Source organism: Emys orbicularis, chromosome 11 (genome assembly GCF_028017835.1).
Source record: "Emys orbicularis isolate rEmyOrb1 chromosome 11, rEmyOrb1.hap1, whole genome shotgun sequence".
Classification (NCBI taxonomy): Eukaryota; Metazoa; Chordata; order Testudines; family Emydidae; genus Emys; species Emys orbicularis.
Window position 1 is genome coordinate 17,820,006 of NC_088693.1, and position 21,167 is coordinate 17,841,172.

The 21,167-nt window shown below is 43.3% G+C and overlaps 1 protein-coding gene across 1 annotated transcript in view; it reads left to right on the forward strand.

Annotated features, from left to right (window-relative positions):
* The window catches only part of MGAT5 (alpha-1,6-mannosylglycoprotein 6-beta-N-acetylglucosaminyltransferase), a 165,048-nt gene that overhangs the window by 96,437 nt on the left and 47,444 nt on the right, over positions 1 to 21,167 (forward strand). Inside the window, exon 10 of the mRNA XM_065413559.1 lies at positions 10,393 to 10,526. Within this exon, the coding sequence (XP_065269631.1) occupies positions 10,393 to 10,526 (134 nt within the window). The remainder of the gene's footprint in view (positions 1 to 10,392; positions 10,527 to 21,167) is intronic.

The following is a 21,167-nucleotide window of genomic DNA, read 5'->3' on the forward strand; positions in this document are numbered from 1 at the left end:
TTTTAGGCAAGCTAGCTAACACCTCCTATGCCATTTCAACAGGCATCAGCAAAAACAAGGCAAGCATGTTTATTGGGGGACAGTCAGGTTTTTTCCTTGAAAAGACACCAGATATATGCCTATCCTATATTATTCCCTTTGGACATAACAAATTAATGAATCCCACCCAGTGTTGTCAAAAACACCCTGATAAATCCGAAACATTAGTCATGTTGGGTAACCAAACAGTAATAACCTACAGAGGTCAATCAAGATACCTCCTTTCATTATACCTGTTTCATACACACACAGCTCATCTGCATTTATTGTGAATATACAGATTCATTATTGTCTGAAACACAGTACATATTTGATTTTTTTCCTTTGGACAACCACAATGCATCTTTTCAGTAATGGCAAGGTGTGCGCTAATATTGCTCTACTTCAACAATGACTGCTAGAAAAAAGTGTCCAATTTTCCTGTTTTAGTTGTAATGGTTCAGTGTGTTAGGACTGCAGTCAAATGAGGTAGAACATTCATGGAGACAGATATCGCCTTCTTGACAGAATGGGGGAAGGTTGAAAGGTCTCCACTTTGCCTCGGTAAATGTCAAGGAGACAGAATAAGATATCATTTTGTTCACAAATTTCTTAATCCATTGAGTCTTTTCTTCTCTCATAATTCATGAAGTGCACTTTTGAAAATTTTAACCCACATACATTTAAAAGTGATTTTGAGTGTCCAACTTAAGACCTCTTAAAGAAGGTGAGGGGGAGTCAGCTTCAGAAAGTGCTGGGCCTATGAAAACCAGGCCAATTTCATGTCTCAGTTTGGGCACCCAAAATCCCTCTTGAAAATGTTGACCATGTTATGTTTAATTTCCATACTCAACTTGGTTTAGAGGATGGTAAGTAGTGCTTGACAACTTGGAAGTATCTTTGTTCTCTTCGATCTTCTATACCCGGTCAGGTGCATGGGTTATAGTCGCTTTGTCATATGATGGAGAAAGATTATGCAGTCTTCCAGTTTCACCCCTATGTGGTAAGGGTCTAACAGCTGCTCAGACTTCAGTAGTCTCCAGCAGCAGGTGGAGAATAGTCACCTTTGCAGGCTGTCTAAGAGCAGGAGAGGCCTGGAAAAGGACTTCCATGCAGTTATGCATAGTTACTTCTAGGATCCAATCCATGTACCAATGCCCAGTGCAACCCCAAAAGCAGTTGATGCTTGCTAGGTAGGGGCATGGTGAGAACGGGCATACTATTCCCTGTTCAGACTTGGCAGACAAGCTTGTCAAACTTTCACCTTCAGAGTTTGGGCTTTTTTCACCTTGTATGCAGAGGTTCATACTGACATTTTGTTCTTTAAGTAGAACTGCTGCTAAAGGACACCTGTACTCTGGCAGCACTAAGGGGTTAATGCAGGGACGAGGAACCTTTTTTCTATCAGGGGCCACTGTCCAACAGAAAAAATCAGTCGCAGGTCACACACAGCCCTGCGGGGAGTGAGGCTCAGGGCTTCCCCTAAGTTCTGGGGTGGGGCTAGAAATGATGGGTTCAGGGTACGGGAGGGGCCTCCGGGTTGGGGCAGAGGGCTGTGGTGTGGGAGGAGGTGAGGGCTCCGGCTGTGGGTGCGGGCTCTGGTGTGGAGCTGGGGGGTGAAGGGTTTGGGGTGCAGGAAGGGGCTCCGGGCTGGGACCAAAGGATTTGGAGTGCGTGAGTGGGCAGGGGGTTGGGGTGCGGGAGGTTTGGGATGCGGGCTCCGGGAGAGAGTCTGGGTGCGGGAGGGGATTCTGACCTGGGGCAGGGGGTTCGGGGTGTGGGCTCTGGCCTGGCAGCGCTTACCTCGGGCAGCTCTCGGTCGGTGATGCAGCGGGGCAGGCTCCCTGCCTGCCAGGGCTCCGAGCTGCTCCCAGAAGCAGCCACCATGTCCGGCCCCTATGCGGAGGGGGCAGGGGGCTCTGCACGGTGCGTGCTGCCCGCACCCACAGGTGCCGCTCCCGCAGTTCCCATTGGCTGCAGTTCCCGGCCAATGGGAGCTGCGGAGCTGGCGCTGGGGGCGGGGGCAACACGCGGAGCTTCTCTGATCACCCCTGCTCCTAGGGGACATGCTGGGAGCTGCACAGAGCTGACAGCTCTGGCTCGCGGCTCCAGCCCCAGGCAGGGGCAGGCTCGGAGCTTCCGGCCTGCGGCGCTGAGACTTGTTGAGGGCCAGATGAAATGAAGCAGCAGGCCAGATTAAGGGAATAGAGACAAAAGGGTGGGATTTTATTTTCCATACAGTAACCAATAAATAATGAGTGAAAGGAAGAATTACGTGTTTGCCGAATGTCGAGAGAGATCTGGTTTGTTCCCGGTGTATCTGAGAAATAGCTCAGGAACATTTTGAGAGTGTTGCCGATATGCTGCCAACCTTCATGAGAGCAAGGCTTATCTACTGTGCAAGTGCTGACAGTGGAAAGTAAACCAAACCCAATTTATTTAGAACACTGTGAGGCTTGTCCCTGAATTAATGGGAGTTCCTCATTGTTGCAGATTCTGTAAAAGAACTCCTTATTTGCTTTTTCATTGTTGGCTATATTTGGGGCTACTTGCCAAGTCTTGGCTACTTGCTGTCTACCATGCTGTTGAGTTTAACTGCTCTGTAAAAATCTAAGAGACACATTTAGTTCGTCATGCACTATGCATACAGTCCTAGAGAAGTACAGTGAAAGTTCAACAAATAAAGGAGCTGCATTCACAATTGTTTAGTGGCAAGTAACAAACAATATGGTAATGATTTGTGACTAGGAGATGTTACCAGGGCCGGCGCAACTCATTAGGTGACCTAGGCGGTCGCCTAGGGCACTACAATTTGAGGGGCGGCGACCGTGGCGGTATTTCGGCAGCGGGACCTTCCGCCGCCTTTGTGGGGGGGCAGCATTTCGGGGCGGGACCTTCCGCCGCCTAGGGAGGCAGAAAAGCTGGCGGCGCTCCTGGATGTTACTGAACAGGACAGTTCTAGGCAGGGTTTGAGAGAGGGTGGATGGTTAAGCAAATGTGCCTTTTGCTTCTGGTGACCTAATCTCATATTCTTGGTTCATGACGCAAATAGAAATTTAAAACCAGGGCTCATTTGTGAGGCATTATTTAATACAGTTGGTACATAACTTTCTGCGTGAGGCCCTGCACAAGATAGCAGCTCAGAATGGTGGTGAATTGGGATAATAGTTGCAAGGGCAATCCTGTGCCCATCATCTGTAGCTTGTTCTTAGTCCCTCTGTTTAATGCGCACTAAATTCTCTTTATTTAAAGGGAAAATATTTTTAATGCAGCAAAACAGCAAATATTGTTTTTGTCAAGTAATGTGTGTACATCCAGTGGTCTGAGCAGCAGGCTTGGATACACAAGTCCTGATAGCTAATCTCAGCTATGGATCTGATTCTCTTTATGGCATAACCCTTTTTTTCCCTCTTAGTTTCCTCCCTTCTTAAATGTGGGTAACAGTTATCCATTTTCAGAGATTTTATAAGGTTTAATAGTTCTTAGTGTTGCATATATACTAGGATTTACTACTTCTACGCAGAACAACTTCATAAATTATATTCGAAACAGTATATGTGCGCGTAAACTATTGGCGTGTAACAGATAATATCCATCCAGTTTTTTAAATTCTACATATGGTGGTTATTCTGATTCTTCAGCACTTGGCATTTTATCACAACAGAGATGGTAAATATATAAGTCAACCAAACGCATTCTGAAGCATGTGCAATTGCAGTGCTGGAGAACTCTCAAGGATTTGACATCTTGCTAAATTTGATGGGAAAGAGCCAGCTTTCTTGGCCTCTCACTCCCCCAGAGGTAGCACAATCTTTTATTGGGTTGTGACCTTAAAATACTTATCAGTAAAGATTTTACAGTGTGATTGTAACTCAACTTTACTTCTAGGGCTTTGTTTATGAGGGCAAGACAATTACTACTGGATAAAAATCAAGCAAGCAGGAATCAGGCAGGCAAAAGTTGGTAGAAATTCTTAATGTAGCCAATTTTAGATAAAGCTATTTCAATCTGGACTGGAACACAACTTTTCACATAAAGCAAATATAATGACTAAAATGGGCCATGTTTGAATAGTAACTTACTGGAAAAACGTTGTACATTTTATTGCCAGTCCTCTGAGTTATCCGGAAGCATGAGGTTCTGTTTCCCTTTTTATGTGTTTTCGTGTAAGTGCAGTAACGCAAACTAGCAATGTTAGTGTTTTCTTTTAACTTCGTATTTCCTTCCCATTCCTTTGCATCCGTTTCCTAAAATAAAAGAAAATGGAAAAGGTGCCCTTGATCAGTATTATTCTCTCTGCACTATTCATTGTTAAATACCACTGTCAATTTCTCTGGTCTATATGTCTGGTCTAAAAGTTCTCTGTCTGACTGTAGCTGAAATATTTTTTGTGAAAAGGGTAATTATAATTGGATTTCATGTAGTTTATTCAAGGCACAATAGTCCAATAGAGAATATAATAACTGAGAGGATTTCATTGTCTGTATAATGTGCATTAAATTGTTTTCCTAGAAGTCTTCCTTGTAGCCTTGTGCCTCTGGGTGCATCAGTATTTCTTGCATTCGTGTGTTGAGAACGGAAATCACAGATCCTGACAATAAATGCATGAGTCTACTTTGGCAACTTTAATGTCATCCACAAACTACTATATATGTAACTAACTATGTTTTTCTTACTCAAAAAGCAATTTAAGTATTATGTAAATATTATATATAAAACTATTTTTCTGCTTGATTTATCCTCTGAAATTCTTTCATTTTACTTGTGAATCTGTACATTTTGTCCATTTTACTGAAATTGTGAGAGATCCACTAGTGACATAAAAAGATACTGTGTGTATATAAACTTATCTTTTCTATGGTGTCAGTCAGTTTCCTGATTTTCAAGAATGAACTGTTGAAGCCCCATAATCATATTTGATTTCTGTAGTACTCTGAATGTGAGTTTAGCTATGGTATGTGAGGAACTAATGCCCAAATACAGCTTCACACATTATACAGGGTTTAATTGTTTTATCCAGCACCTTCCTCCAGTCCAAAAGGAACAATTCCAGGCAGTTATTGCTGAGGGACAGTTACTGGCCTCAACACCCCTTCAAGCTGTCCTGGTCCATAACTGTCAAGATGCACCATGGCGCATTTAATCTCCACAGCCATGGTGATGTGCAGGGCATCCTGGCTCCAGTTTTCTGGTTCCCCAGAAGTCCAGAATATGATAGATGAGCTCCCATTTGATGGACTGAATTTGTTTGCAGAGAATACCAACAAGTCACTACACACTCTAAAACACTGTAGAGCCACGTTGCGTTCATTGGCCATCTACACTCATTCAGAGAAAAGAAAATTTAGTAGATCCCAAACAGCCCAAACATCCTGCCTCATGCAATTCTTCTTTTTTTAGAGAGACCTTTGGAACCTCCAAGGAAGAGACAAAGGTTCCAGAGAAAGAGTTCCTCTCATCCATCGGACCCTAGTTTGCAGCAGGCGGCGGCAGCTGCTGCTTCTTGATGGGATGATCGAGGGTTTGAACCCTCCCCCTTCCGTAGATTGTCAGCTGCAATCATTTGCCCACCCCCCGATGCAGAGACCATCTCTTCCATTTCTGGCAAGCTCGGAGTAATGGTTCTGGAAGTAATAACGGACTACACCGTCGACTTTACCTCCCTTCCTCCTCCTCATCCCTCTTTCCCATCCAAGCTCTTTCTAAGACAGCAAATAAACTCCCTTCTTCATATAGGAGCATAGAACCTGTTCCCACTAAGCACAAAAGAAGAGGTTTCTACTCAGGGTACTTCTTTGTGCCAAAGAAAAATGGAGGATAGGGACCAATCTAGGATGCAAGACTCCTAAACAGATTTGTGAGGTCCCAAAAGTTCAGGATGGTGTCTGGCAGGTGTAATTCCTTCACTAGATTCAGGGGGTTGGCTTTTGGCTCTTAACCTTCAAGATGCATACGTCCACATAGCGATTCACCTATCCCACAGAAGGTACCTGCATTTCATTATAGGCCAGGACACTTTCAATACTGAGTGCTCCCATTTGGCTTCTCCTCAGCTTCAAGGGTGTTCTCAAAGGTTCTAGCCGTAGTGGCCACCTACTTGCATCGACAGGCAATTGTAGTGTTTTTGTGCCTCAACAATTGGCTGTTCAAGGGTCTGTCTTATAAGGAGGTGCTCTCTGCCACATGGAGGACACTTGCCTTATTCGTGGACTTTGGCTTTCAACTGAATGTGGAAAAATCCATGCTGACTACCATATAAAATTATAGTTTATAGGGGCATCCCTGGATTCCCTGGCAGCCAGGGCATTTCTTCCCAGGGACAGTTTCTTAGCACTGTCAGACCTTGTCAGGTCTATTCAGATGAGCCCCCATATCTCAGTAACAAACTGTCTTCAGCTTCTGGGTCACATGGAAGCTTGCACTTTTGTGACAAATCATGCAAGATTATGCCTTCACTGTCTCTAGAGATGGCTCAGAATAGCTTGTTCATCAAGCAGACACAGCTTAGACAAACAAGTATCAATTCCCCAACTGGTGGCAAGATCATAAAAATAGGTGCTGGAGTTCCTTCTTTCAGCTGGTGCTGATGGTCACGTAATGACAGAGGTATCTGTGTTGGGATGTGTTGTAGGAGCAGCAATGATCTGTATGCTCTATATAACCTGTATGTTCAAAAGATCTGTTACACCTTCTCCCCCCCCCTTGTCTCCTCTCCCTCTTTGAATACCTGTGAAGTGGCTTTCCCTCTCCCCCTCCCTCCTGGAATGCTTGTAGAATGAATGGGCTGCTAAAACAGCTGGAAGATCAAAAGAGCTAGACAAGGTGTCTGGGACTCTAATTAGGCAGCGCTCACACACCCAATGCATGGACACTGCCCGAGGTGAAGTGTGACCAACCAGACGCAGCCAAGTCATCTCTAGTCGCAGGCCATAAGAAGCAGGTCCTTAAAAGGGGAAGGGGCCATGTGCTCAGCAGTGCACTCACAAGCTTGTACCTCCCATGAAGGCCCTTTGCCCGGACCGCCTGGCCAGTGGTTCGCTGCGGTGCATTCCATCGTGCCTTGGGAAGACTTACCTTCACCGCACCATCCATCGTTGCGCTGTGGGACACTTACCTTGAAGAATCCTGACATCTCCAGTGCCGTGCCTGTCCTGGGAGTGTGAGTATGCAATTGTGAGTGTGACCCCCCTTCTTTTGAGCTTAGCTATCAATATAATAAACATGCTGCTTTCTGCCAAACTCTGGTGGGTCATTAGTCCTCCCTAAGCTTATTAGCTGGCCCAATTTCAGGTAACAGGATGGGGGCACACCTCAGTGCTCATACAGTACAGGGCGGATAGTCACCCAATAAACCACTCTCCGTTTCAACCTGTTGGAATTCAGAGGATTTAGAAATGCTTACCATTGCTTTCTGTCTCTCATCAAAGACAAGTCTATCAGAGTCATGACCGACGACGTGTACTGCATGCAGGAGGGGACGAGATCCCATTTCCCTCTGCATCGAAGGCAATAAAGCTATGGAACTGATGTATAAGGCATCACATAAGAATTTCATCTCAGCAGATCTTTTCACTAAGACTACAAGTGGGAGTTGGATGCTGATTTTTATTGACATATTTTGAACGTAGGAATTCTCAGAAGTGGAGCTCTACGCCACATCTTCAAACAAAAAATACTACCTGTTCAAGGGGAAGAGCTTAGGCCTCAATTAATTGGGGGATGCCTTCCTCCTCCCTTGGAAATAGAAGCTCTTTTACATGTTTCCCCCACACCTATTATTCTCAGTGTGGTGAACAAGATCAGACAGGACGAAGCCAGAGTTAGCCTAATAGTCTTGACATGGTCGAGGCAGACATGGTTTCCTGACCTGCTTCACCTATCTCTGTGTCCAGCGATAAATCTTCCAATAATTCCTCATTTCCTGTCGCTGGACACATCTGGCTGCTGCCTAATCCGAGAACTCTCCACCTCAAGATGTGGCTCCTCGATGGCTTGTTGGGGAAGAGCCAGCAGATGGACTCTTTTCTACCATTTAGTAATATCAGAAATACTTGCCTTCAAAAATGGAAAAGATGTTGTCATTGGTGCAACCTCCAGAAAGTTGTTCCTCACTCTGCCCCTCTTCTGCTAGTTCTGGAGGACCTCTTGCATTTAAAGGAAAAACAGGACTGTCTCAAGGTTCATTGAGGGATTCCACAATTAGGGAGTCTCACTGTTTGCTCATCCTCCAACTTTAATGTTCATGAAGGGATTGGGAAACATTTTTCCACAGATGAAAGCCCCTGCTCTGGTTTGGGACTTCAGTTTCATTCTTAGAAATCTCATGAAATGCCCATTTGAACCAGTGACATTCTGCTCATTATTAAACTCCCCTATGTAGTTAGCCTTTGCAGTGGCTATTACATCAGCCTGAAGAGTGGGTGAAATTGGGGCAGTAATGGCAGACCCTCCTTTCACAATATTCTACAAGAACAAGATTTCCTTACAGTCACATCGCAGATTCCTTCCTAAAGTATTATCTGGGTTTCAGACTACTGAATCAGACTACTTATCTACCAATTTTCTTTCCAAAACCACATAATTCCATTTTGAAGACTGCTGTCCACACTCTAGATATCTGATGGGTGCTGGCTTTCTACCTGGATAGGACTAAATCATTCAGGAAATCTCCAAGACTATTCATTTTGTTTGCAGACAGATCTAAAGGATCTGCTATTTCTACCCAGAGACTGTCAAAATGGATCTCCAGATATATTATTGCTTATTATGTTGTTGCCAGCATTCCACCTCCTCCTTGTGTGTCAGAGCGTGCTAAGAGGTCTCAGTCTACATGTGTGGCCCTCCTTAAAAATGTTCCTGTATCTGAGATCTGAATGATCCTCTGTACATAGCTTCTCCAGACACTGCCTTAATCGATGCCTCTAGATGACATGTGGCAGTTAGCAATGGAATTCTTTTCTCAGTTATGGAATAGATTCCGAAGATCCCTCCTTCTTTTGGGGGTTCTGCTTGGAAGTCACCTGAAGTGAAGCACCCATACTCATCCTGTGCAGTAACTGTGGTTCTTTGAGATGCGTGACCCTGTGCGTGTGCCACTACCTGTCCTCCTTCCCCTCTGCTTTGGAGTTTCTTAAGAGACTTGGCAATGGAGAGGGAACTGAGGGTGGTTCACCCATGCAGCTTTATATAGCCTTACTGTGGGACAAAAGGATGACTAGGGCACCTCCATGGGCTGAATGTACGCTACTAATGAAAATTTCCGATCAAAAGTATGTGGTGCGCACATGAACCTGAAGTGGAGCACCCATAGGGGGACATGTCTAGAAGAGCCACAGTTACTGCACAGGGTGAGTAACCTCCTCCTCTTAATATGGTAGTCCCTCTCTAGTTGAACACTTTTTATTGAGGGGGGGGATTCTTACACTCATGGGGGACCTATAACATCTCTATATACATCAAAAGAATGGTGGCTAGAGTTATTGGATGTTGCTGGTAAGAAAAGACTTATACAGAAGGCAATGTCACAGAACATTTTTATGAAATGCCCTTTTTAGAATGTAATGCACCAATAAATAATTTTAATTTATAAGAATAATAGGTGAAATCCTAACTCCATTGAAATTAATGAACAAACCCAATTGACTTCAATTGGGCCAGATTTACACCCAATATTTATAAGGATTATGTGAACTAGACAGTAAAATTCATATTAACCTCTTACATCTCTCCTCTGTATATTCTTTTGTGATTTTACATGAAAATAATTAAAATGGAGACACCATATTAAAGTGATTTGTGCCATGTTTTGTGTTGGCTCCTCTTCCACTTTGGGAAGTAAAATTTGAACAACACTTAAGTACAGTTAAACTTTAACAGGTGACTGTATGTAGTAATAATTAAGCCAGCATAGACTTTCATGTTAATTGTTCCTCAGTGTCTTCCAGCTCACTTGACAAGTGTAAAGATAGTGTTTTTCTAATTGCCACCTCTGCAACTTGTAATGAGGTCTGAAAGTCAAACTGGGGTACTTCTGGCTCAGACACCATCATCTTTCACCTGTAGCATAAAGCTAAACATCATAAACAGTACTGTTAATCAAGTTCCACCTTCAGAATTTTTATTACTGGTGATGAATGAGTAAGAAAAGAATGACTTACCCCTATTGCTGTTTTGGTTCTGTTGGACTTAAAGTAGTAAGAATTAATATTGTCAATAAAGTAAGCAAATATGTCTCTGAATATACTTGCAGGGAGCAGATTTGTTAAGTGAGGAGACATTTCCATAAAAGTCACTCTTCTGACAATGACCACATATTAAAGCCCCAATGCTTTATTACTTCATGTAATAAACATGTCTCTCCTTTCTTTCTTGCAGCTCACACTCCAGATAACAGCTTCCTTGGGTTTGTGGTGGAGCAGCATCTGAATTCCAGTGACATTAAACACATTAATGACATCAAAAGGCAGAATCAGTCACTTGTTTATGGCAAAGTAGATAACTTCTGGAAGGTGAGTTGCAATTTTTTTTTTTTTAAACATCTTTGTCAAATTCATTTTGATGAGGGGAAAAAGACATAAATCTCAAGACTCACAATAAATTGCCTCGTGAATTTCTAATAAGTCCTTTGTCTGAAAATAAGCAATAACGTCAAAGGATTTATCTTCTGAGCATTTGTGGAGCTTTGTAATAAAAGGGGCATCTGCCTAGCTAAAGGGGGGTGGGGGAGAGTGGGTCTGAAAATGTCTGCACAATATCTGTCCACTTCACTTTGGTTGTAAAAATGCTACAATTTTCAGTAATGTATGTGCTTATGCGTGCCAATGAAGCATAGTGAGGCACAATGGAATTTTGAGTGTTGTATAGCATTTCCCTTGCTTGGATAAAGGACTTTTTTTTTATAACCCAGTGAATAGGATGCTTGTTTTGTTTTATTTACTGGTAACAAAATTAGTCTTTATAGTGTTATCAGACTGATTTGAGGGAGATACAGTAACTATTAAAGATACATTGCAGGGATTTGAAGTGGTGCAGAGGCTTTCATAAACCTGACCTGTGTCATAAGCAACTGTCTTTCCGTGATTTATTCTCCTGCATGCTGCAGAAAGTTTTTCTTGTATTTGATAGCAGCCTGTTCAGTGTTCTGATCATAAGGTTATGTAGAACCTGTTCAGGCTCTCACTTTAAAGCTCTGGAAATATCGCTTCTCATGCTCCCTTGCAAAAAATCAGCTTTGTGCTTAATTGACCTTGAAGTTGTACAGCTATCATATCTGGATAAGGGAGCATTAATATTTAGCTTGTCATTGACAACTAGTTCTGCTTCCTAAAAGGAAGCAGTTGTCTCTGTGCATTTGTAACCCACTGCTGAGAATGTGACCGGTCCCAGAGTGTGGTGATCTGCAGAGGATATGAGTCTGCTACAGCTGCTAGCTCCAGAGCCTTGGCTCTTTAGCTTACGATGTAGTAGCTCATGTTTTTAGGTTTAGGTGTTCCCAGTTCAATTCCCACTATGTTGGCCAAGCTCTCAGCCATCATGTAAGTGGAAGCTTGTCTGAGATTCAAACTGCCGTTGGTCTCAGAGACTCAGGATGAACCTCCTATGAGCAGAGGAAGTACATAACCTACTGGTGTGTTTGTGTTAGTTAAGTCTTCCTTTGTGCCTGATCCACCGAGGATATGAATTGCCACAGCCTTCAGCTCCAGAGTTTTGTCTCTTTAGCTGGCGCTGTAACAGCTCGTGCTTTTATCTGTGGAGGTCCCAGGCCAATCCCTGGTGTGTTCTCACAATGGCAGCCATCACACATTAACATTTATGGGGCCTAATGCCTCTAGCAGCAAGCTGAGGAACAGTATAACTACCGCGGGCAGAGTAGCCTGCTCATGTTAGAGTGATGTCATTGGTTCAGTCTACATAAAGGAACGCACACACCCTAATCACCTTAATTCCTTTGCTGCTACTGCTGCTGAGAGTGAAACAAACTCTCTCTCATGTCCACAAGCTAGTTAGGCTATCATCCCATTGTTAGTTTAGTTAATTATTTATAGTATAGTTCGAGTAGTTGGGACCACTTGCCTTTTGTTATCCTCCAGTCCATGTCGGGTGCCAGACTCCATAGGAGGTTCAAACTACCTAGCTATCTTTCCAGAGACAGGTGTGCATGTTGAGTGCCTGGGAGAGGCTCAAGTAGCATCCTGGTGCACAATTTGATGGACCTTCACTCCCTTGTTGAGGAATGGCAGACAGTTAAGTCTGCAAGGGCACTTGGCTTCCTTCAGCTTTTATCAGGCCATTGTAGGACACGTGGGAGTTTCAAAGTCGTCCTCTTTGCATCCTCTGTAAAGAGACCTGAGACTCGTCTTGCTGCCCCAACCTCAGTGCCACCCTCAGTGTCAGGCCCAAGAGCAGATGCCCCAAGGCAAACACTTACTGGGGCTCATCCTCCCATCGGGCACTGCAGGCTTTGTCAAAACAGACTGCTCTGGCACTGCTCTCTTTGTCGGTACCAAAAGCTCTTTGTGCCTGTGACCCAGGAACCCCTTAATACCAACCGGTAGCGGGGCATAAGGGGTGCATAGGGGTTTATAGGAATCCCCTGGGTCTGATGTCTACATAATAGTGCACCAAAAGATGGGATATGAAATTTTTACCAACAACCAGTAACACAGCAGTCATCTTAATCATTGCAAAATGTATGTATGGGTAATATTTAAGAAGTTATGTTTATATTGGAAATTATCTTAAATCCATAGCAAAGCCTGGCTGTAATATGCAGGAAGGATTTTGGGTAGGCTTTTGCTCTCTATGACATGACATAATGCCTAGTTAGTTAAGTTTAGGCTCTAGAAAGCATGTTATGGTTCTGTTTTACATGTAACGATTTGTTTCCCTTAATTCTACTTGCCTCTCCTCAAATTTCTGTTCTTTGTTAAATAAACTACTTATTTTTACTATAAACATGATGCTCTTCCAGCCAAGCCCTCCCTCAGGCTTCAGAGTGCACTTTACCAGCACACACACAGGTAGGGACACGCCCAGCTGCAGTTTCACACACATGCTGAGAACAGCTCTGCATAGGAAAGCTCGGGTAAGGAATTGCTCAGCACTCAAGTGCCACCCCCTCTAGAGTGTAAACCCAAAATTGTATAGTCTTGCGCTGCACAGAGAACTATACAGTGTAAGCTCATTGAAATTTGCCCCCTCCCTCAATGTGGAGGAAGGTTTGCACATCTTTTTGCTGCCCCTCTCCCCCAGAGATGAATTCCATAAACTGGTTTTAAAGAAAACAAAAACAAGTTTAAGTGATTATAAGGGACAGCAAACAGATCAAAGCAGATTGCTTAGTAAATAAAACAAACACGCAATCTAAGTTTAAAATACTAAAGAAACTGGCTACAAGTAGCAAATTCTCACCTGAAATGTTGTTTTAGTCAGACTGCAGAGATTCTTGAAGGCCGGCTGCACTTGCCTGCAGCTTAAAACTTCAGATATTTCATTCACAGGCTAGACACCATTCCAGCCTGGGCTCAGTCCTTCTCTCCCCCTTCGTCGTTGTTTCTTAGATGTTTACAGCAGTCATCCTGGGCGGGATTCAGTGAAGAACGAACACTCATTATGTCATCCCCTGCCTTAAATGGGTTTTACATCTGGCGGGAATCCTTTGTCTTCCAGTGTGATTTCCACCCCCAGTCGAAAAGTACTAATTTTATCATGGAGTCCAGTATCAGGTGACTTGATCATATGACCTTGCAGCCATAATTCAGTCTATTTGCAGAATCCACAGGAAGGCTTTCCAGGAAGGTGGGAGATTAGCATCTTCAAAGACCTATTGTTTTTCCTAATGTCCCTTTCCAGCCAGCAATCTAGACTGATTGCATTCTGGCCAGTGGGCATTCCCCAGGTATAAACACATTTGTAATTGGTGCATACACAATATTCCTAACTTCAGATACAAAAATGATACATGCATACAAACATGATAATAAATCATAACCTTTCCAACATCTCACATGACCCATCTTGCATAAAATACATCTTAGATACGCTATAATCATATTTTAACAATATTTCTATGAAGAATATGGGGCGTAGTGTCACACTAGTATTTGTTGCAACATCCCTCATCTGATGGGATGCTGGTCTCAGCAGCTCAGGAATTCTCCAAAAGTAACAGGTCATCCCTTACTGCTCACTCAGGGTGTTTCCTTGATGCTATTAGAAGGAAGAGCTGTTCTTTGTCTGCTGCTTTGGGCCTCTGAGAGGCAAATTATCAATCTGTCCTGTCCACATAAAACTACTTACGGGACTCTTGTTCTATTATGAGGTTTCAAACTTTTGATGTAGTTTTTGTGAACTTCTTGGTATATAACAAGAACAACTGTTACACGGGTATCTGGAGTTATAGAAAGGGAGGATTCCAGAATAAACTGTAATGGTCCCCTGGGTGACTGAGAGTAGGGCAATATTGCATATAGAAGGAACGGGAGGAGTGCTACTTTGGCATCAGTTTGCCGCCACTTCTCAAACTTGGGTAGGGTTACCATCCATCCGGGTTTCCCCGGACATGTCCGGCTTTTTCAGTGTTAAATGGCCGTCCGGGGGGGATTTCTAATTAAGTAGAAATGTCCGGGATTTCCCCCTTCCCCTTGTGCAGCGCGGCTGATTGGACGCCTGGCCTGATTGAAAGCTGCTCGCAGCCACTAGGGCCTCTAGCAGCCAGAGTCCCTCCCCCTCCCCCGCTCCTTCCTCCCCCACGGAGCAGCGGGGCTGTGTTTAATTCCACATGGAGCTCGCAGTTCTCCCTCTGCCGGGTAAGCGGGGGAGCAGGGCAGGCGGCGGGGGGGTGTGTGTGTAGAGGCTGCAGGGCGAGTGGGGAGCAGGGGGCACAGAGGCTGCAGGGGCGGGGGCACAGAGGCTGCAGGGGTGGGGGGGTGCAGAGGCTGCAGGGCGAGTGGGGGGCAGGGGGCACAGAGGCTGCAGGGGCGGGGGGGTGCAGAGGCTGCAGGGTGAGGCGGAGCAGGGCAGGCAAGGGCATAGGGGCTGCGGGGCGAGTAGGGAGCAGGGAAGCACTTAGCAACCCCAAACCAAGATCAGAGCGGGAGGGAGGAGGGGGAATGCAGGGTGCTCAGAGGAGGGGGCAGAGTTGGGGCAGGGACTTTGGGGAAGGGGTTGGAATGGGGGCGGAGAAGGGGTGGGGTTGGGGCGGGGCCGGGGTGGGGAAGGGGCGGGGTTGGGGCGGGGGGGCGGGGCCCCGTGGAGTGTCCTCTTTTTTAAATGTTTTAATATGGTAACCCTAAACTTGGGGGAATGTCTGGCAGTAAGGGATGAGGAGGAAGGATTTCATCTAACTCAATGAAGCTGGCTATTGTCTGGATTCTGATTTCCTGCACCTAAAAACACTGTTCCTTTAGAGTAAAGATGAAATGTGGTTACCATAAACTACTGCTCCATTTATACTGGTACAGTGCACCAGGGTCTTTCAGAATACGGGACTAAGATAGTTGCTGTGAGTAAATTCTCAGGTGTATCACAACTGACATGGAAAAGGGGAAGCCTCTGAGTTACAATTGATGACAAAATAAGCAAAAGGGAGCTGAAATTGTGCTTCATTTAAACACGAACCCTTTTGCCTTTGGAATGGATGATTGATTGACTCCACCTTTCACCTGAAACTTCCACTGATGATCCCTGGAGAGAGAAGTTTTGAGGAAATAAGAATTAATCCTAATTGGCCTAGGAAGCTATGCTGTCCAAACATACTAAATGATTTAATAGTATTTCTGATCATGCTTCCCATGAGAATAGCTGTGCTGCATTAAGCCCATTTAAGAGGCCAGCACTTCAGAAGAAAAGATACTTACACCGATTGATAAACACCCTGTTGCCCACTTGCCAACTATCCACTTTAGTTGTCTATTACAGGATCCTTGGGGCATGGGAAGGGCAGAGTCTCTGTTCATTAGCTGACGTATTAAAACCATGTGGATATTAGTCAGCAATACATTTGTGGTTGTGATCCCTCAAAATGTGTTCATCCAAATCTAATCCTCCTTGAAATCCTCACTTATTAAAAAAAAAAAAAAAAAGTAATTCTTGTTGACTATAATGCTTTGGTGATTTTTCTGTTTGGTTCATGACTGAAGAAAGATTTCATTAGTTTCCTTTTTTTCCCCTTTTTCATAATGAAGATTTCCTCCCAGAACACATTTCAGCAGAACAGAAATCCATTAATTTTGAGTCTGTTCTAGTTTAGGCTTTTGCGATTACAGTTCCTGATCTGATTATCACTACCGAAAGCGTAATGCAGACTCTCAAGAATAGTTGGATCTAATAATCATCTATACTTCCTGACCTGATTAGTTGTGCGAGTCAACAGAACAGCCCGTCAAGTGTAGTCAGATCTAATAAACAAGGTTGTTGCTCAGTTACTTGGATTTTAATACATACATATTTTTTCAGTTCTTTAATCTGTCCGCCCTACTCTGGCAACATGGATTGATAATTATAAGGCCAGAAGTGACCATTGTGATCATCTGGTCTGATCTCCTGAATAACACAGGCCATAGGACTAGAGCATAGCTTTTAGAAAAACATCCTATCTTAATTTTAAAATTTCCGGTGATGTAGAATCCATGACAATTCTTGGTAAATTGGTCCACTTATTAATTACACTGTTGTTAAATGTGTGCCTTATTTCTAATCTGAATTTGTCTAGCTTCAACTTCCAGCAATTGGATCTAGTTATATAGTTGTCTGCTAGATAGAAGAGCACTCCATTATCAAATTTCTGTTCCCCACATAAGTACTTACAGATGGTGGGAAAAGTCACTTTTTAACCTTCTCTTTATTATAAACAGATTGAGCTCTGAGACATTCACTGTAAAGTGTTTTTGTTTTCCAGTCCTTTAATCATTCTTTTGGCTCTTCTCTGAACTCTCTCCAATTTTGCAACATCCTTCTTGCATTGTGGACACCAGAACTGGACATAGTGTTCCAATAGGGTGGTCGCACGACTGCCAACTATAGAGGTACTATAACCTCCCTACTCTTACTTGATATTCCCTTGTTTATGTATCCAAGGATTGCATTAGGGCTTTTGGTCACAGCATTGCATTGGGAGCTCATGTGAAGCTCTGTATCCACCTAAACCCCCAAGTCTTTTTCAGAGTCACTACTTTCCAAGATAGCATCTCCAGTATCCTGTAATTATGACCTACATTCTTGGGGGTCCTAGATGTATGACTACATTTGGTTGTATTAAAACATATTGTTTGCTTGTTAACATGTATTTGTTGTCTGGCATGCAGACTGCCCTGTGTACACACACATGTAAAGTGTACCCTCTACAGACAGGTTTGACTTCCGGGAGTGGGGAGGGAAGCATATATGGGTGATGAAATCCATTCGGACCAACAAGGTTCCTGGGTTGAGCTTATATCTGTGCGGTTGGCTTAGTTTGTGGTTGCTTTACCTGTTTAGCTGCCTTGTCGTTTGTTGTTATGAGTAGAGTTGAACTGAAGTAATCTATTTATGCTATTTTCTTTATATTTTGTATCAGAACAGATCACTTAACCAAAATTATATAAATCCCACCAAGTGCATATGTGTGTCCAGCTTCTGATCAGCAACTGTAATGGTTAAAGCAGTGGTTCTTAATCTATTTACCATTGTGAGCTGCATGTACAGCTCTCTATGTTACGTGAGCCGCATCCATACTAATATATATATATATATATATTACCTGTCACATGGGCTGTAGCTGTGTGCTGCTTGGGCCACAGGTGGCCCATGGGTTGAGAACCACTGGGTTTACAGCATCACACAGGAAGTTGGAAGACCTAGGTTTTAGGATTGGCTGTGCCATTAACTTGGTTTATGACCATAAGCAAATCACTTAACTTCTGTGTCTATTTCCTTATCTATTAAGTGGGGCTGTAGTATTTCAGTTGCCATATAGGAACTTATATTCATGCTTATAAAGCACTTGGATCTGTAAAGGTTTGTATATTGTTACCTTTTACTGCTTGCTACTCCTGTTTGGTTCTACAGTGCCAAGAGCACAGCTGGACTCTGTTGCTGCTTGTGTATTATGAACATAATTCTTTGCCTAATTCCAATCAGTTTATACCTATTGAAGGGAATGCAACCTCAGATTGCACTGGTATCAGTGGGGACATAATTTTGCCTGAAGAACCTTCATTACTGAGGATGATACAGAAGAAAGAGAGATCCATTTTGACTTCCAAGCTGAGTTTGCAGGATTGGCAGTTAGAAGCAACTTCGGTTTACTTGTAAACTAAATAGATTTGAACTGAAATAATTGAGACAATAAATATTGGACAGCACACTGCCATTTCAGAGTGACTTCAGAACAGAACTACAAATTAAAGTAGAATCCTGGTACATGGCGTTGTGGAGCTGGTATAATTCCCATACCCCCGGGTGACACAGGGCCAAAATGGGTTAAGCAACTTGAAGGCTAATTGACCCTGATTCAACCTTTGGAGACATATTAGTAGTTAATGATTGTGTTCTTTGTGTATTTACATATATATTGTTAGAGGGTAACAATGTAACCAAACAGTTCCTGTCTATCACTGTATTCTATTAATTCAGAGATCAAAAGAAGATATTAACATTTAAATGAACTGTAAATATACTGATATCACTGCCTTGATTTCTCTTTGAAGTATATAGTATATCACCAGCAAATGGTGGGAGATAGGCAATTACCTTATGTTAATCCATGTAGCTAATTACCGGTAATGCTTAGGAAATAGAAGGTTACTTCAAAAGCCTATTGTTCACCCAAGCACTGGTGCTGTCAAGTGGCTGCAAAAATCTCTATTAAAAACTCTTGGGACCTGATCCTTTCATCTCCGATCTGCTTAAGCTTTATTCGGGGGGAAGTTTGAGTTGTAAGACTGAGATCTCCAGTCCCATCTGGACTGCCCTGATATTGAATATTTGGACATTGGACTATAAGCTGATGAACTGATTCTGAAAAGGACTCTTTGCAATTCTAAAGCTTACCATCTTTACTATTAAGCTGACCTGAGGACTCTGTTCATGTCTGTATGTATAATGATCTTTTAACCAATACTCCTTTTTTCTTTTTTAATAAATTTTAGTTAATAAGAATTGGCTGTAAGCGTGTCTTTGGGTAAGATCTGAAGTATTCATTAACTTGGTGGGTAATGTGTCCAATCCTTTGGGATTGGTAGAACTTTTTATATGATGAACAAGATTTTCAATAATCTTCATCATATTTGATTTGCCTGTCTGGGAGGGAGCCCAAGGCTGGGTTGCGTTAAGGGAACTGTGTTTTCGGCTTCTGGGTAACCAGTACGGTATTATAGAGTCTGTTTTGTTGCGAGCTTGATAGATCTAAGTATCAGAATAACCACCAGCTTTGCAGATTGCCTGCCCCATTCTTTGCCCTAATTGAGCAATCTCAGTGTGGCCCCCCCCCGGGACCCCAGTCACACCCCATCATTGCTACAGCCATGTGAGCCAGGTGGCATTTACAAACAGAGAAACAGAGGTCTGGATATGTTAAGTAACTTGCTGAAGGCCACAGGATCTGGGTTCTGTTGCAGGCTCTCATTCATATTCCCCTTTAACCTCTAGACCGTACTTCAGACCCTTTTATTTCCCAGTGCAGTAATGGTACAGTTTTTCTAAATCTCTAAAGGCGATCCCTATACATCAGTTGTGGAGTGCAATGGTTAGCAAGATGGACACACATGTTCTTATCTTGTGTTGCAGTCAACTGTATGAAAGGCTGCTGAGAGAGCCTAAAATTTGGTGTGGAAAAATGAGGGAAACATAGCTGGGGTGACCTTCAAGTGACTTTCTGTCTGGAGTTCAGGGCAGTATAAATGACTGAAGAGAGAATGCTGTCTGCTTGATCAGAACAGGAGGACTGTGTAGAATGTGAGTGAAACCCATAGCACTTCTCCCTCATCTAAATGAAACGGAATTGGCTTTAATCATAGAATACTACAGCTAAAAAGAAATACTTTGAGGCTTGCAGGTGCCTTCCCAATTCTCATATGGGTATCAGGCTATTTGTCTCGTGCCGCTCACAACCTCATCTCTAATCCAAGAAGAAAAAATATGCAATGAATTTTAAATAATCTTTTATACGTTTTGTAGTTTCCAGAGTGCAGGGAAGGGGAGCAGAATTTTTTGTGGTCTGTTTTGGAAAATATCTGAACATGGAATATGCAGTTATGAGTTTTAGTGGATCATGAGTTGAACATGAGTCAGCAATGTGGTGCAGCTTCAAAAAAGGCTAATATCATTCTGCAGTGTATTAACTGGAGGGTCATGTGTTTAATCACAGGAGGTAATCCTCCCACTCTACTTAGCACCAGTGAGGCCTCAGCTGAAATATTGTATCCAGTTTTGAGCACCACACTTCTTTAAGAAAGGTGTGAACAAATTAGAGAGAATCCAGAGAAAAGCAACAAAAATGATGATAGGTTTAGAAAACCTGACCTATAAGGAAAGGTTAAAAAAAACCTGGGCATGTTTATTATTGAGAAAAGAAGACTAAGAGGGGACCTGATAATGATCTTCAGATATGTTAAGGGCTCTTATAAAGTGGACAATGATCAATTGTTCTCCATGTCCACGGAAGGAAGGACAAGAAGTAATGGAATCTTAATCTGCAGCAAGGAAGATTTAGGTTAGGTATTAGGAAAAACTTTCCAACTCTAAGGGGTAGCTAACCTCTGGAATAGGCTTCCAAGGGAGAATGTGAAATCACCATCATTGGAGGTTTTTAAGAACAGGTTCATAGACTCCGACTCATAGACTTTAAGGTCAGAAGGGACCATTATGATCATCTAGTCTGACCTCCCGCATGATGCAGGCCACAAAAGCTGACCCTCCCACTCCTGGAATAATTCTCTCCCTTGACTCAGCTGTTGAAGTCCCCAAATCATGATTTGAAGACTTCAAGTTGCAGAGAATCCTCCAGCAAGCGACCCCTGCCCCATGCTGCGGAGGAAGGCGAAAAACCTCCAGGGCCTCTGCCAATCTACCCTGGAGGGAAATTCCTTCCCGACCCCAAATATGGTGATCAGCAGAACCCTGAGCATGCGGGCAAGATTCTCCAGCCAGACCCTCATTGACCATTGTTACCA